The 14,374-nt window shown below is 40.6% G+C and overlaps 2 protein-coding genes across 2 annotated transcripts; both read right to left on the bottom strand.

The window, feature by feature from the left end:
• Positions 1-2,444: 2,444 nt before the first annotated feature.
• On the bottom strand, positions 2,445-5,130 carry rpp25l (ribonuclease P/MRP 25 subunit-like). The gene is made up of 2 exons (XM_088929607.1): positions 5,007-5,130; positions 2,445-3,390 (listed from the first exon to the last, which is right to left on the bottom strand). The coding sequence occupies exon 2, from the start codon at positions 3,370-3,372 to the stop codon at positions 2,782-2,784; it is 591 nt and encodes a 196-aa protein (XP_088785733.1). The 5' UTR covers positions 3,373-3,390; positions 5,007-5,130; the 3' UTR covers positions 2,445-2,781.
• Positions 5,131-6,430: 1,300 nt separating this feature from the next.
• On the bottom strand, positions 6,431-14,107 carry dctn3 (dynactin subunit 3). The gene is made up of 7 exons (XM_088929025.1): positions 13,951-14,107; positions 13,001-13,085; positions 11,350-11,436; positions 10,630-10,713; positions 9,513-9,571; positions 7,972-8,031; positions 6,431-7,219 (listed from the first exon to the last, which is right to left on the bottom strand). Exons 1-7 carry the CDS (start codon positions 14,050-14,052, stop codon positions 7,130-7,132), a joined length of 567 nt encoding a protein of 188 aa, XP_088785151.1. The 5' UTR covers positions 14,053-14,107; the 3' UTR covers positions 6,431-7,129.
• Between the last annotated feature and the right edge of the window lie 267 nt (positions 14,108-14,374).

The raw sequence follows: 14,374 nt of genomic DNA, 5'->3' as shown, positions 1-14,374 counted from the left end.
TTTCGTCTTTTGGAGAAGCAACTGTGTTTGTTCTGCGTCATTCCTTCCCTATTTACTGAATCGCTCACATCTCCAAAATCCAGCTACCTTTTACTCTCTACAGTCTTCAGGCGTCTGGAGTCTCTCACAATAAATTCTTATAAAGCAGAGAATTTATTTAACTTACCAGTTGAAAACACATTCTTAGCTACAATGACAATCAGACCAAGAATCGACATTATTCGTGAAAGACCAGCAAGTTGAGCTCTCTTAGTCATTAAAGCTCAAGCCAAACATGCCAAAATAATCCTATTTCGTCCAAAATCACTAGCGTCTCCTCTTGCAGGCAAGCCAACTATATTTATAGCTAACCAGGACAAACCAGAATTTTGACCCAAAGCATGCCGTGATGTTATCTGAATAATCAATACATGCGCCACACCTCTGTGGAAGCCCTTGCTTTCTATGTACTTGGTAACTTTTATTAACCAGGTGCTTCTATTTTTTTGTCTTGGTCATTTATTGTGTCTAAGTGTGTATTCATCAGCTTTGAGGAAAAGATATTCAAAAGTCCAAAGAATGAAATTTGTATTACCCATCGCCTTCACAGCTTACACAGAGGCTCATTTTTCTCTCATGCAAAACATTTCAGATTTTAAATAAAAATATGATTTACACCAATAATATACGCATACAGTGATATTCGAAACTTGGTGAAGTTCTGGGACCTCATTTCCTTTCCTGGTCAAGGCGACCACAAGCAGGAGACCACCTGTCCTCATAGGGCATCTGCAACAGGTTTCTTAAGTGTGAATGTGACACTTATGCCCTACAAACCACATCTGAGCCCGCTGAACATTGGTGGAATATACTGGCATAACATAGTGAGGCTTAGGACCAAGAAGGCAGTGAATGGGCACTAGCGTTCCAGGTTCTACAAGAAGAATGGGACAGAATCCCACCAGAAAGCATATGTTACAGATACACAGCTTCTACTGCTTCCAGTGGTGACCACACACTCATGCGAATAATCCATGACTTTCACAGCAGACTCCTTGCAATATACACATTGTCAAATCTGGTCTATCAACATCTGGACCAACCACGGACCTTTGTAAGGATTTTATTTGCTGACTTCTCCTCTGCTTTCAACACAATACAACCACTGTCACTTGCGCAGAAACTCTCAAAGCACTTCAATCTGAATGAGAACTTGATAAGGTGGGTGCTAGACTTCCTACCTAACAGGTCAAATTGGGGAAGTGCTTATCTGACATTCACTATACTGTACGTCAACTGGATCACCACAGGGCTGTGTCTTGTCCCCTCTGCTGTACATTTTGTACACCAATGATTGCATAAGCAAACACACAGATAAACACCTCATTAAGTTTGCTGATGACACAGCTCTGGTCAGTTTATCAAAGAACACAGAATACCATCATGGGCCCATCCTTCATGATTTTACTAACTGGTGCAATGAGTCCTCCCTAAAATTAAATGTTTCAAAAACAAAGGAACTGGTTATTGATTTTAGGAAAAATACCACACCCCCTCAACTCACTATAATTGATGGTCAGCCTGTTGAAATTGTCGATGACTACAAGTACTTGGGACTGGTCATTGACAATAACCTAAAATGGGACAAATGTTGTGACATGATCTATAAAAAAGGCCAGAAGAGAGTCTTCTTTCTTAGAAAACTCAGGTACTTTAAGGTGGATAAAACTATTCTTACACTTTTCTACAAATCATTTATTGAACGTGTCTTAACATATGGCTTCACTTACTGGTTTGGCAACATAAGTACCGGTAACTGTAATAGGCTGGGTAAATGAGTAAACATAAGTGGCAAAATAATCGGGAATAAAACTTAAGCATCCTTTACAAACAGAGGGTGACTAAAAAAGCCAAAAGCATCATGGAATGTGTCTCACCCCCTCCATTGCAAATTCACACTTCTCCCATCTGGGAGACGCCTCTGTGCCCCCAGGTGTAAAACCAACAGACTCAGGAAATCTATCATCCCCACTGCAATCACACTCTTAAACAATGCAAAGTAACTACTTTGTCTCTTGTCTCTTTCTCCTGTAACACTGCTGTATTCTCTTTCCTTTTGATGATGTCATTGTGTTGCGTTTGACTGTGCCGTAAAACAAATTTCCCCTAGGGGACAATAAAGCTTGAATTGAATTGTACGTTAGATTAACCCTGTTGATGACAAATGTCAATCAGCCTAATGAATTTACCTATGTAAATGTACCTCTGCTACAAAAACATTGTAATTTCCCTAAATACATTATTAATTGCGTTGATGCATACATGTGACAAGTTACAAAATGAATACGTTCTATTGGAAATATCTCCGATAATAAAATGCTCAGAAGCTTTTCATAATTCGTCTTTTTATCCAGTGAAAAAATAAGTGTTCACGTGAGTTTGTATTTATATAATTTATTGCATCACTTAAAACATTCTTTTAAATTCCTTCTTCTCTGTTCAACATATAAAAATAAGGCAGAAGACAAATTTCATCCGTCTACACTTTTAACTTGTCCATTTAAACTTGTAAATGGGAAAGGAGTCTGTCAAGATACAAGGTACATGGAGACAGATCTTCCGCTTCTCAAACAAAACATGTAATATTTCCTTCTAAGTTCAGACGCCCACTGCTTCAAGTTCCTGCTGATATTTGTCCTCGCTATCGAGGTATATTTCCTCTGGAGGAACCTGTGAAGATTCCCTCCCATGGACCTCTTTGGTTAGGGGCTTGGCGTCTTCAGGATTGTTGTCCGGATGCCCTTACTCGTGGTGAGTGCCCCTCCAACTTGGCGCTTTCCCCGACACCTCGCTGCGCCGCCCCCGAGCTCCCGAGGAGGGTCGACCCCCTTTCCCTCTGCCACTGCCCCCGCCTCTCTTCCTGCGCGGCTCCTGCCCAGCCCCCTCCTCTCTTGCGGCCTGGGCCCACAGGGTGTCAAAGCAGCCGGGTGGCTGGTACCCTGCCTGGGTCGCGTCCAGGGGGTCTTTGGAGAGCAGGACCCAGACGGCGGGAACGTTCTTGTGCACGGTGAGGCCGTCCAGGCCCGCCGCCGGTTCCAGCGGTTCCCACAGCTCCTGCGTGCGGCTGTAGAGCAGCCGCGTGACCTGGTGCAGCCCGCGCACGCGCCGCTTCAGGATTTCCACACAGGTGATGGTCTTGGCCACGCTCTTGCCCGAGCCGGTGAACACAATGTGCCGCGTGGCCTCGCTCTCCATGCGCCCAACCGCGAAGCCCATCAGGTTGCGGATCTTGCTGCCATCCTTGACCTTCATCTCAGGTGTGCCGGTGGGCAGCCCAGGGAAGGGACAGGGGCAGGGCTGCTCCATCGTCTTCGCTTTGTGGTAATTCTCCATGCCTGGGCGGCCTCACAACTGCACAGACAATAAAGGAGCAGGGCTATCAGTGCCTTTCCTTTTCAGCACAACTATATTCACAATGATCTATTATTGGAGACCATCACTGTTTCTTGCTTTCAGGAAGGTCTTGCATGCTTATGTTCCCAATTAGAACATCTGATCCTCCTTTTCCGAAATTCATCCTTGTTGTAACAAATTAATTTTCTCTATTAATATGGAATAAAGCTACTGAAGACACTAAATTGTACGCAGGACAGATGTGAAAAGTTTAGTGAAGGATAAAAAACGGCAGCAAAAACTCTGTGAAAGTTGGGAGTGTTGTTTCTGACCCATTTGCTTTTCTCCCTTTCTTGATCTTTAAACTTCCACTGTCGTCTGTGCTAGAGCAAAGCTGAAACACGTTTGCTTTATATTTAACTGTTACGCTGTACCTTCTCATGTTTAAAACCTAACTTAATAGCAAAACAGAATTTAGATTATAGCTTAGATATTTAAAGGCTAGTGAAGAATTAGAAACGTCTGCGTTTTTAATCATCCAGAAGAACCCAAACAGCAGTAAATATAGGTATGGACCAACTTCAACCGCAACTGAAATGCAGCCCAACCTGGGTGAAGTGTGGCAGCCATTACTTCACTATCTGAAATAAGGAGGACATTTAAACAGACCAGATAGTGCAACTCCTGAGTGAAATTTAACCAGGACACTAGGGTAACACTCCTACTTTTACCAGTAGTGCCATTACGTAAAAACCAAATAGTACAGACAACGTTTTTTGCACTCATTGCAAAATGTGTTAAAGAAGTTATTTTCATCATGACAGTCACATCAACAACTCTTATTTCACAGATCTACACTCTTGACTAAAAGCACTGTTAAGTTGCAATTCAATAACTGAACACCTTTTTCGTGTTTCACTCTTAGTTATTACTTTTAACTCAAATTTGTATCTATTTTGGTCAAGGTATTTAAAAGATACAGCAGTGTGAAACTATGTGTATCACCTCGTTTGATTAAAGCAATACAACATTCAAGTGATGCTATGTACACGATAGGTGTGTATATTTATTAAGAGTAACACATTTATTATTGAGTTGACGTGCATATCGGACTATAACAATAATATTCATAGTCAATGAATTAAGTGTTTGGATAAAGCGTTTAACATGACAAACTTAAAGGAGTGGAGCGTTTATTCGGTAAGTGCATTTCTTTTTTTCCATCTCCGCAACAGCCACGCGGTAAGTGTGAAACTAGAACTGCAAAAAATACAGATCCCCTTTGTGGACACCTGGCATCCGTACAATATATGTTTTAATAAAACAAAATTAAATGACTGCAGTGGGCGTCACCTAGAGGGCAACAGAGATTTGCGGAGCACCATTTCATATCTTATTTAGTCGTGTGTTGTGCTGATATAAAATAACGCAGCACGACCCTGAGGTTGCAAAACTTTTCTGTAACTAATTGTTCAGCTATAAATTACAAATCTGTCCCTCACTATTGATACCATAGCCTGCAGCCCAGTCTGAGGTTCGGAACAAGATTATTGAAGCACTTAAAGCGCGTAAAAAGTACAGCAATCAAATCACGCTTTGGACTTATTGTACTGCGGATGTAGATTTATACTCACACTCACACAGGCAGGAATCCTCGCTGTAGTTAAAACACAGAAATAGTACTTTTTTTACTGTCATTTAATTCAAACAGCACACTACAGTAAGGCTAATCACCATTGCCGAAAAATACTTTGTTAAGCGTCAAGCAGTAACAGCTGCTGTAAAGCGTTGGTAAATACCAACGTTGCTGCTGGGAATTGTAGTTCGCACCCCTTTCCGTCGCGGCGCAGGTGTTGGTGTTCGGGCGTTTACTACCAAGTGGTTATTCAGTTCCTTGTGAATACTGTGCCTGCTGCTCTTCCCGTCTGCTAAGCTCTAAATCTTCAGCGCTAATTTAAATGGTCTGTTTGCTTCTTTCCACTACTCAATCTCGAGTTTCCAAACACCACACTTCAAGGGTAGTGTGTCCCTCATCTGCATTATAGGAGTTATGGCTTTCAACTCCCTTACCCTTATTTCTGTTTAAACTGCTCTTAATATTTCATCAACTACTAAGGAACTGATTCGTGTGAGGATGGCATTGCATCATACACCTCCACAATGAACTTTTTTTCCTTTCTGCTAAGGTCATATTGGTTGCATTTCAATACAAAAGCATTAAAAAAATCCTTACACTTGTATAGCACTCTTCTGGACACTCCACTCAAAGCGCTTTACAGGTAGGGACTCCCCTCCACCACTACCAATCCACCTGCATAATGTGATGGCAGCCACAGTGCACCAGTCCACTCATCACACATCAGCTATCAGTGGGGAGGTGAACAGAGTGATGAAGCAAATTCATAGATGGGGATTATTAGGAGGACATGATTGGTAAAGGTCAATGGGAAATTTGGCCAGGATGCCGGGGTAAGCAGGGTAACACCCTTACTCTTTTTGAGAAGCACACTGGGATTTTTAATGACCACAGAGGTCAGGACATTGGTATACGTCTCATCCAAAAGACGGCACCTTTTTAAATTAAATTAGGCTCTTTTATGAGCCTTACTCAACAACATGACAAACAAGAAACATTTGACAACCAATTTTCTTAATACATTTACACCTCCATCAAAATACAATTTCAATATTACTATATAATAATTTTGGAGGTACACCAGTTATGGAAGACTGACTGGAGTACACAAGTGGAAACTGAAACATTTTCTACTGAAAACAGAAAGTGCCTTTTTACACACAAATATTCTAGTGCTTTAGAACAAGCTTCCCAACCATGTGAAAACTGATAATGTGGGATGCTTCACAAATGTGAAGCCAATAACCTTGCACCAATTACTCTTTACCAAATGAGTAAGATTAACCAATTTGTCTTTAACTTTTTTATATTTTGACACATTAGGAAACTCTTATTAAATTAGGGTAATTAGCTATCTGTGGCATAAATGAGAATACCAATTAATCATCTCTTTAGATAATGAAAGAAAACAAAAACGGCATGTGTAGTTTAATAATTTAAGTTTACTGTGTTCCTTTTATAAACACAGGTATCTCTCATTTCTTGTAGAGACCCTTTTTTCATTTTAATATTTCAAAACTGTAACATTACAGAACATGGAAGAAAGTAAACTCCTATGTGACTGTAAAGTGTTGATAAGGACTAACAAGCACGGAAGGTCCAGAGCAGAAGTTGGAGGTTTTGGTGGCAGACAATGCGATTCCTTCATGAGCCCCCCTGTCTCTTGGTCTTTGTCTTTCCACTACAAAGGAAAATCACCTGGTCCACAAACCCTCCCTATGCCCCGTGGAGACCATGGGAAACATAACATTTGGATAGGCTCCGCAAAAACAACCTACATCTTATATAATAAGTAGAGTGACATTTACTTTGTGCCAGTAGGGTAAATGGGGATGGAAGTTATAACCTTAAAGTATTTGGTACTAGTGGCGTGTTCCAAGTTGGATATTGTATGTTTGTTTAAACACCGCAGCTGCAATGTCTATAATGTCAAACGGTTCTTTAAGTCAATCCATCTTGGATACACTGTGTAGGGAAGAGGGGTTTCTGGGACTTCTGAGTTACAGGAAGAGAGGGAGAAGGGTGATCTGAGGCATGTGGTGAAACAGGTAAGAGATTCCACTGGCGATCCATCTCTCCTCTGACATCAGGGTGTGTCTGGCATCTTCCAGGCCAAGGACTTCACTCCACTACTGGCTTGACCTGGCTGGCATTTTCAAGCTGTCTCAACATCTCATCCCATTGAGAAAATTGTTTAGACAGCAGGAACATCTGGCATGAAGTCAAGGAGCATAACTGTGGACCAGTATGGCTTAGTTATATTATATGTAGGGCTATGGAAATGACAACTGGAACACCTAAATGGAAATGGGACTCTAGTTGGCAGTCAGCATGGATTTAGAAAAGCTTGCTTAATTAATTTGTTAGTTCTCTGACCAAGCAACAACAGTAAAAAATCCAGAGCACGCAATCTGGTATATTAAGATTTTCAGTAGGCTACTGATACAGTTCGTCATAAAAGACTAATCCTCAAATTCCGGGTATTTAAGATTATATATGTCTAGATTTAAAACTGGAAAATGGATTAAAAAAAGAGCATCAGATAAAAGGGTAAATACAGTGGGAGGATGAAACTAGTTGAGTGCCACAATGGTCTGTAACAAGAACACTGTTCTTCCTTTATATCAATGATCTACGATAAATTGTTTAAAATGCCTTACACTTACTACTCTTATCATTAAGGCAAACCACATAATGGATGTGTTATGAATTATTACAACACAACTGGAATGTACTGGCAATTTGTATTATCCAAAGAAATTCACTGTTTTCCTATTCTTGTTTTTCTTGTTTCCCATCCGTCAATTAGCAGAAACCGAAAGTCGGCTTAGTCTACTTCACATCTGGCTGACTTGCAGATGTTAATACAAAATGTGCACCACACTGTTGATCCACATTTTCCATGCGATGACAATTTGAGACATAAAGTAGCAGGACTAGCAGCAGTAGTGTCAGAAGGATACCATCTTGTTGTAATCTTCAAACTGCTTCTTCACTTCCTCGGATAGAGTTTCACACTGGTCCTGTGGAGAAGAACAGAACGACTGAAGTTTTGGGGTAAAACAAATGATATTCCAGGATTACCAAAGAGAAGGGATTTAATTTTGTAGTAAGAATGTTGAAAACAGTAATTTTAATATTACTTTAATTCCAAAAGACAGTAAAATTCACTCAGATTATTATTGCCCACTGTACACCACTAGAGGGCCCTCTAGCCAGCCCGTCTCTCATTAGTTCAGCACCACCTGGGTCTTCATTAGAAACCCTAAACCATGGCACCAGTCGTCAGACTGCGGACGTCCGTTTCCACTCTCTTATGGAGATCTCAACCATCATGTCGAAATTCGTACAATTTTATCTTTGCTTGAAGGCTACAAGAACGCCACTTAGTGTACACGTCGGCTCTCTTGGCTAGAGGTATCGACCTTAAGCCAGAGAAAAGGCAGCCACAAAACTCACACTGTTAAACACCTAAACCATTTACAATCTACAGTAGCAAGTGTTTCCTTTTCCTGGCAGGACTGCTGCCATTAAGGCTATGAGTACACTTAAAATTTCTTAATAATTGACACTACAGTGGAAAGTGATGAACTCAGCTTTTTATGGATTCTTTTAAAGTACTGACTTTATACTGACAAAATGGGCGATAACCGTTTCTATGCAGCATTCAAAGGGATTTTATGACCTTAACCATGATGCCGCTGCAGCTACTACTAAATTCTGGAGGCTTTCTCTGCAAAGAGCATAATGTTACTATGGATTTGTCTTTGTTGAATTTTATTTCAATTAACACTTATTGATGAAAAGCAATGTGACCCTTGTGTTTTCTGGGATCAATTATTTATGGCCAGTATGGTATGACTTTGCTCTATTCAATTCTATTATAATTATACCATATCATTTTCAGAAGTATTTTAAGCAAGACAATCTATAATTTATGCTCTTACTGCATATGGTGTTGTTGTTCCGTTATCATTGTGTGTTAACACATCTGGAGGATACTGTATAGAATAAATGCGTGTGCATGAATACATAGAGAAAAATACATTTATTTGAATACGTTTAACCTTAAAGCCTTTATCGATTGGCCACCCCAATATGTTTACACAAACTTACTGTATGTCATTGGCTTTATTTCACCTTACCCTTGAAAATGAATAAATTCATCTTGCTGTCTTACAAGAAGTATTAGATATGTAAGCAATTTCATCTGGTTAATTGCCCTGTGAAGCTTAGACTATCACTGAAGAGGAACTGAGTGAGAAATAGTTCATTTTGCCTTTGAAAAGCAATCAGGATAGTTCGTGAATGAAGACACACTGTATCTAAGTTAAATACAAAAAACATTAAATACTTTCTTCATAGGGGTAATGTGAGCCTATTCTTTTCACTTTCCTGAGAAAGAGGATTACCTGCTGTTGAACCACTTTATTACAGAGACAGAAATCAGAGCCCAGATTGATAGACAGCAAGAGAGAGAGAGTTAGCGGCAAGGAGCTCATACCTGCTGTTTGATGTGTATCTGTGCCAGGCGCTGCAGCTTGGTGGCGTGGTCAGGGACAGCTGTGTAGAACACAGGCATGTTACAGAACACTCCCAGAGGGGACAATACAGGCAACAGCGACAGAGCAACCTCTCAGAAACCAGCCAGGGTAAGATCCACAAAGACTTCTTACAAAACACATGGGGTACAGTAGTTCCACATTTCTTTTTAGAGAGATAATAATAATAATAATTAATAATTGCTTACATTTATATAGCGCTTTTCTGGACACTCCACTCAAAGCGCTTTACAGGTAATAGAGACTCCCCTCCACCACCACCAATATGCAGCATAGACCTGGATAATGCTACAGCAGCCATAATGTGCCAGAATGCTCACCACACATCAGCTGTCAGTGGGGAGGAGAGCAGAGTGATGAAGCCAACTCATAGATGGGGATTATTAGGAGGCCATGATTGGTAAGGGACAATGGGAAATTAGGCCGGGACACTGGGGTTACACCCCTTCTCTTTTCGAGAAACACCCTGGGATTTTTAATGACCACAGAGAGTCAGAGCCTCGGTTTTACATTGCATCAGAAGGACGGCACCTGTTTACAGTATAGTGTCCTCTTCACTATACTGGAGTATTAGGACTCAGCATTAGACCACAGGGTGAGCACCCTCTGCTGGCCCCACTAACACCTCTTCCAGCAGCAACTTTAGATTTTCCCAGGAGGTCTCTCACCTAGGTACTGACCAGGCTCACATCTGCTTAGCTTCACTGGGTTGCCAGTTGTGAGTGGCAGAATGATATGGCTGCTGAGATGAGAAAAAGTCTCATATCTATTATTATTGCTCAATTTCATGTTATACATTAGGCACAATATTGTTACATTTAAAACATTTAATTTAAGTCAAGTAACCGCTACTGTCAAAGTTACAAAGAGAGAGATCCCACCAGGGACAGCTATACAAACGGAGTGTAAAATCAGAAGTTCAGAGTGTGAGCAGGCAGTGGCATAAAATAAGAGGTGCAGAATGTGCAGTAAAGCATTTCCTTCATCTTGCATTTGCAATCTACTCTGTGGAGCAGAAGTAGGTAGGTTTTACAGCTGGTTTTATTTTGCTATACTGACCTTTGATGTGAGCGCTGTCCAACAGAGGCTGGAGACTGCTCACCTGCTCCAGGAGTGCCGCCTGAGACCGCAGGAACTCCTCCTCTTAGGAGAGAGAGAGAGAAATAAGAGAGGGACAAAGGGACATGGAGAAAGATTAAATACATGGGAAGACAGGGGCAAGGGAAAGAGAGACAGAAAGTGAAGAGTGAAGATGTGTTGACAAAGGACAAGGAAAGACAAATGAGAAGTGTAAGAAAAGGGTAGAGGTTAAGGGAGGCAAAACAATAAAATTACATAACAAAATGCACCAATGCATCATTACAAGCTTTATAGGTATGTGAAGGATACTGTCTTGGACACATCTCTGTTTCATAATATACTATTTTATAACTACATTATTACTGTTGTAAAATACTTATTTTTTCTGTACAACATTGACTCCTTCCAACCTGTTTCCAGTAATTCCCATTCTCCAAGAGGAAGTTGAATTTCAAAGAGTGGGAAGATACAAATAAAAAAAAAAGCTCAATTACAACTGAGAAACTCACACCACAAAGAGGGTTTATGATCTTTTGCTATTGTATGGCTTCAGTACAATTAACAGATTCCTGCTGTTTACTGGATTTTGCAGCTGCGGGGCCATTTGCTGGCTTCCACAGTAAAAGGTTAGCTCCCACTGTCCAGTAGCTTCTCACTCGCTCTTGACAGGCCTACACACACAGCACATGAAACTCTCACCTGCCAGTATAAGTTCCAGTTTCATGGTGTCAGGTATGGCAATTTTATCAGTGAACTGGGGATCCAGGTATTTCATCAAGTCCTCAACTGCAGGAAGATGGAGGCAATGTTTAATAACATAACATCACATCACAACATAACATAATATCACTTTATTAGCCCTATACAATTTCTTCCATTAGGAATTCATCTTTTTGCATACCCCAGCTTGCTCTCCATGAGACACAGACACACAGAGAGGGAGAGAAGCTTGGGGTCAGAGCGCAGGGTCAACCATTGTACAGCACCCCTGGAGCAGTTGAGGTTAAGGGCCTTGCTCAGGGGCCCAATGGAGTAGGATTCCTCTGCCGGCTGCAGGATTTGAACCGGCAACCTTCCTGCCACAGGTGCAGATCTTTAGCCACAGAGCCACCGCTCCGCCCTCATACTATGTATGACAACTCCTGCTATTTCCTTGTGATGAATACGATGAAAATGGCAGAGGGGTACAGTCTTGGCAGGTTTAAGAGTAATTTAAAATGCACAAAGTCTAGAAGGTAATCACTTATTAGCTGATAAATAATGATGCCATTAAGGGGAAATATTAAAATGCCTTTTATCACCATATTTACACTCATTTATGTGATAAACAATGAAGATACAGTGGATATAAAAAGTCTACACACCCTTACTGAAATTGCAGGTTTTTGTGATGTAAAGCCAGAAATCAAGATAAATAATGTCAGACGTTTTTCCATCTTTAATGTGACATTGCAACCAACAAAATTCAAGAGAAAAACAAACAGATAATTATTAGGAAAAATAACTGAAATGAAAAAACCTACAACACCCAGAAATGGCTATTGGACTATTTGCATATCTAGGACTATAATTTTATTCTTAAAGCTATACCACCCAGAAACATTTGTCCTAATATTAAAACAGTAATATTATTCAAAAATAGTAACATGCAAAAAGAGCTAAAACGATAAATCAATTTAATCATTTTGTAGGTAGCCTCACTGACAGTCAAAACATTTAGCAGCTAAGATTGACGACAGCGACCTGGAAAACGTCAGAACTATCTGTGATATCTACTGTAAAACAAAGAAGAAACAGAAGGAATCTGATCTTCATGAATTGGCTAAGACAGGTGATCAGGAAACACGGCTTGTTGCATCCCAGATTGCTGCAATAGCTAACTTAAACACTCAGATGGACACTCTTCAGCAATTTTTTTTTAACTGAGCTTTGTTTGGAGCGAAAGACACTGAATACTCACACAACAAAGTCTAGAGTGCAAGGTAAACAACCTGGGAAATTGTTCAATATCAAATAAAATGAGAATACTAGGCTTCCCAAAGAGATCTGAATGCAAATGTTGCATTCAAAAATTGTTTGGATGGACACAACAAGTCCAGGGGACTTAGCTGGTTTCTGCAGTATATAGACAGACAGTTCCTTTCGAAGGAAAGCAGGCATTCCAGTCCCACGCCCATCATCTGTCTTTGCAGCGAAAGTCCATCATTTCCACTAGTGTGTATTTTACTCTTTATATTTACTATTCAGCAAACAAATAACCTCTGCTTGTTCCGTTTCAAATGCGTACTCTTAGGCAGGTATTTAACAAGCGGCTCTCCAGAGTCATCTGCCCTGTACTCAGCACACTCACTCTTTTTGTGTAGGATCTTCACTCGCTCCCTCTTGTTGGACGTGTTCACCAAGGAGGCCTGGATCTTTCCCAGCACATCAGCACACTGCCAGAGAGGGAGATAGTGGAAAGAGGGGTGAAGCCTGCGATACTGCCAACTAATATCATGGTCAAGAAAACAACAGCTAACACTCCTCACTGGTCTAGTGATTGAACAGTATTAGAACTAGGTGAGTATAAGAACTTTATGAGTAATCTCATACAACATTTTCAAATAATTTTTATTCACTTAATCTGTTACATAGTATGTATCAGGTCAGACATGGCCATATCCATGTATGCCACAGTTAATCATGTTTCATATGTAATATTTACATGATGATAAACTTTATTACAAAATAGAATCTTAAATCCTAAATAAAAAAAAACAATTTTAGTCTATTAGCTTCTATTTCCTCGTCTCTTTTCCCTATATGATCCACTTTTACTTACTATTCATCGCTTTTCATCTGCGACAGATGAATTAGGCTACTCTTTACTGCTCACTATAGAAATGCATTGGCTCAGCATACATTGTATTTTGAAACTTGTGATACACGATTCAGCCTCACGTCTACTAGTTCGGTTGTTTATAGAGAATCCTCCCAATATGAATGACTTGATACTATAAAATAGTATTAATTTTCGAGACATAAACACTTTGAGCCCGTCGTAACCACACCCGTTATTCCTGCGCAAATGTATGCTGTTCTGTCAGGCTACCCGACATATTTTGTCGGTTTTATAAAAACATACTATGTAATCAGATACATATAAATTAACTGAAATAGCAGTTCTCTATGTTATTGATGCTGTCGTTGTTTCTATACATAAACGATGAAGGCACGGACATTTACTAATATGTTAGATCATGAAACTATGTCATCAACGGGTGAAACCAGAAAACAGTAGATTGATCGCGACTAGCGAACCTTCACGGGTTTGTTACCACGGTTTCCCCTGTCCCCATACACCCGCTTCTCCAGCTCCTGCAGCCGCTTTTCGAGGTCTCTAACATCATTCCCACCCTCCATCTTCACTTATAAACAGCAATCGCAGACAATCAGAAAGAGTCGGAAGCGTGGCACCGGAAATGAAAAAAAACAGGGAACTCTCTATGGTGATGAAGTCAGAATAAAAAATACCCTGGCAGAGCAGAAGAGTGCCATCTTGTGGCGAGTTTGTAGCTGTACCTGTGGAGTCAGAAAAAAAACGCTAGCACGGGCTGATGGGCAGGCAGGAGGGCCATAAACAGAAAGCCGGAGAGGAATAAGCGGCACAGTCGTTCTGCTCAGTCAGTGTGTGTCGCCTTAGCTTGGCCAGCTGGGCAGCGGTGATCAACCTGATGAGAACGCA

The sequence above is a fragment of the Atractosteus spatula genome, chromosome 12 (assembly GCF_055471065.1).
Source record: "Atractosteus spatula isolate fAtrSpa1 chromosome 12, fAtrSpa1.hap1, whole genome shotgun sequence".
In the NCBI taxonomy this organism is placed as follows: domain Eukaryota; kingdom Metazoa; phylum Chordata; class Actinopteri; order Semionotiformes; family Lepisosteidae; genus Atractosteus; species Atractosteus spatula.
Note: the sequence above shows the minus strand (reverse complement) of the source record. Positions and strands in the feature narration are given on the sequence as shown.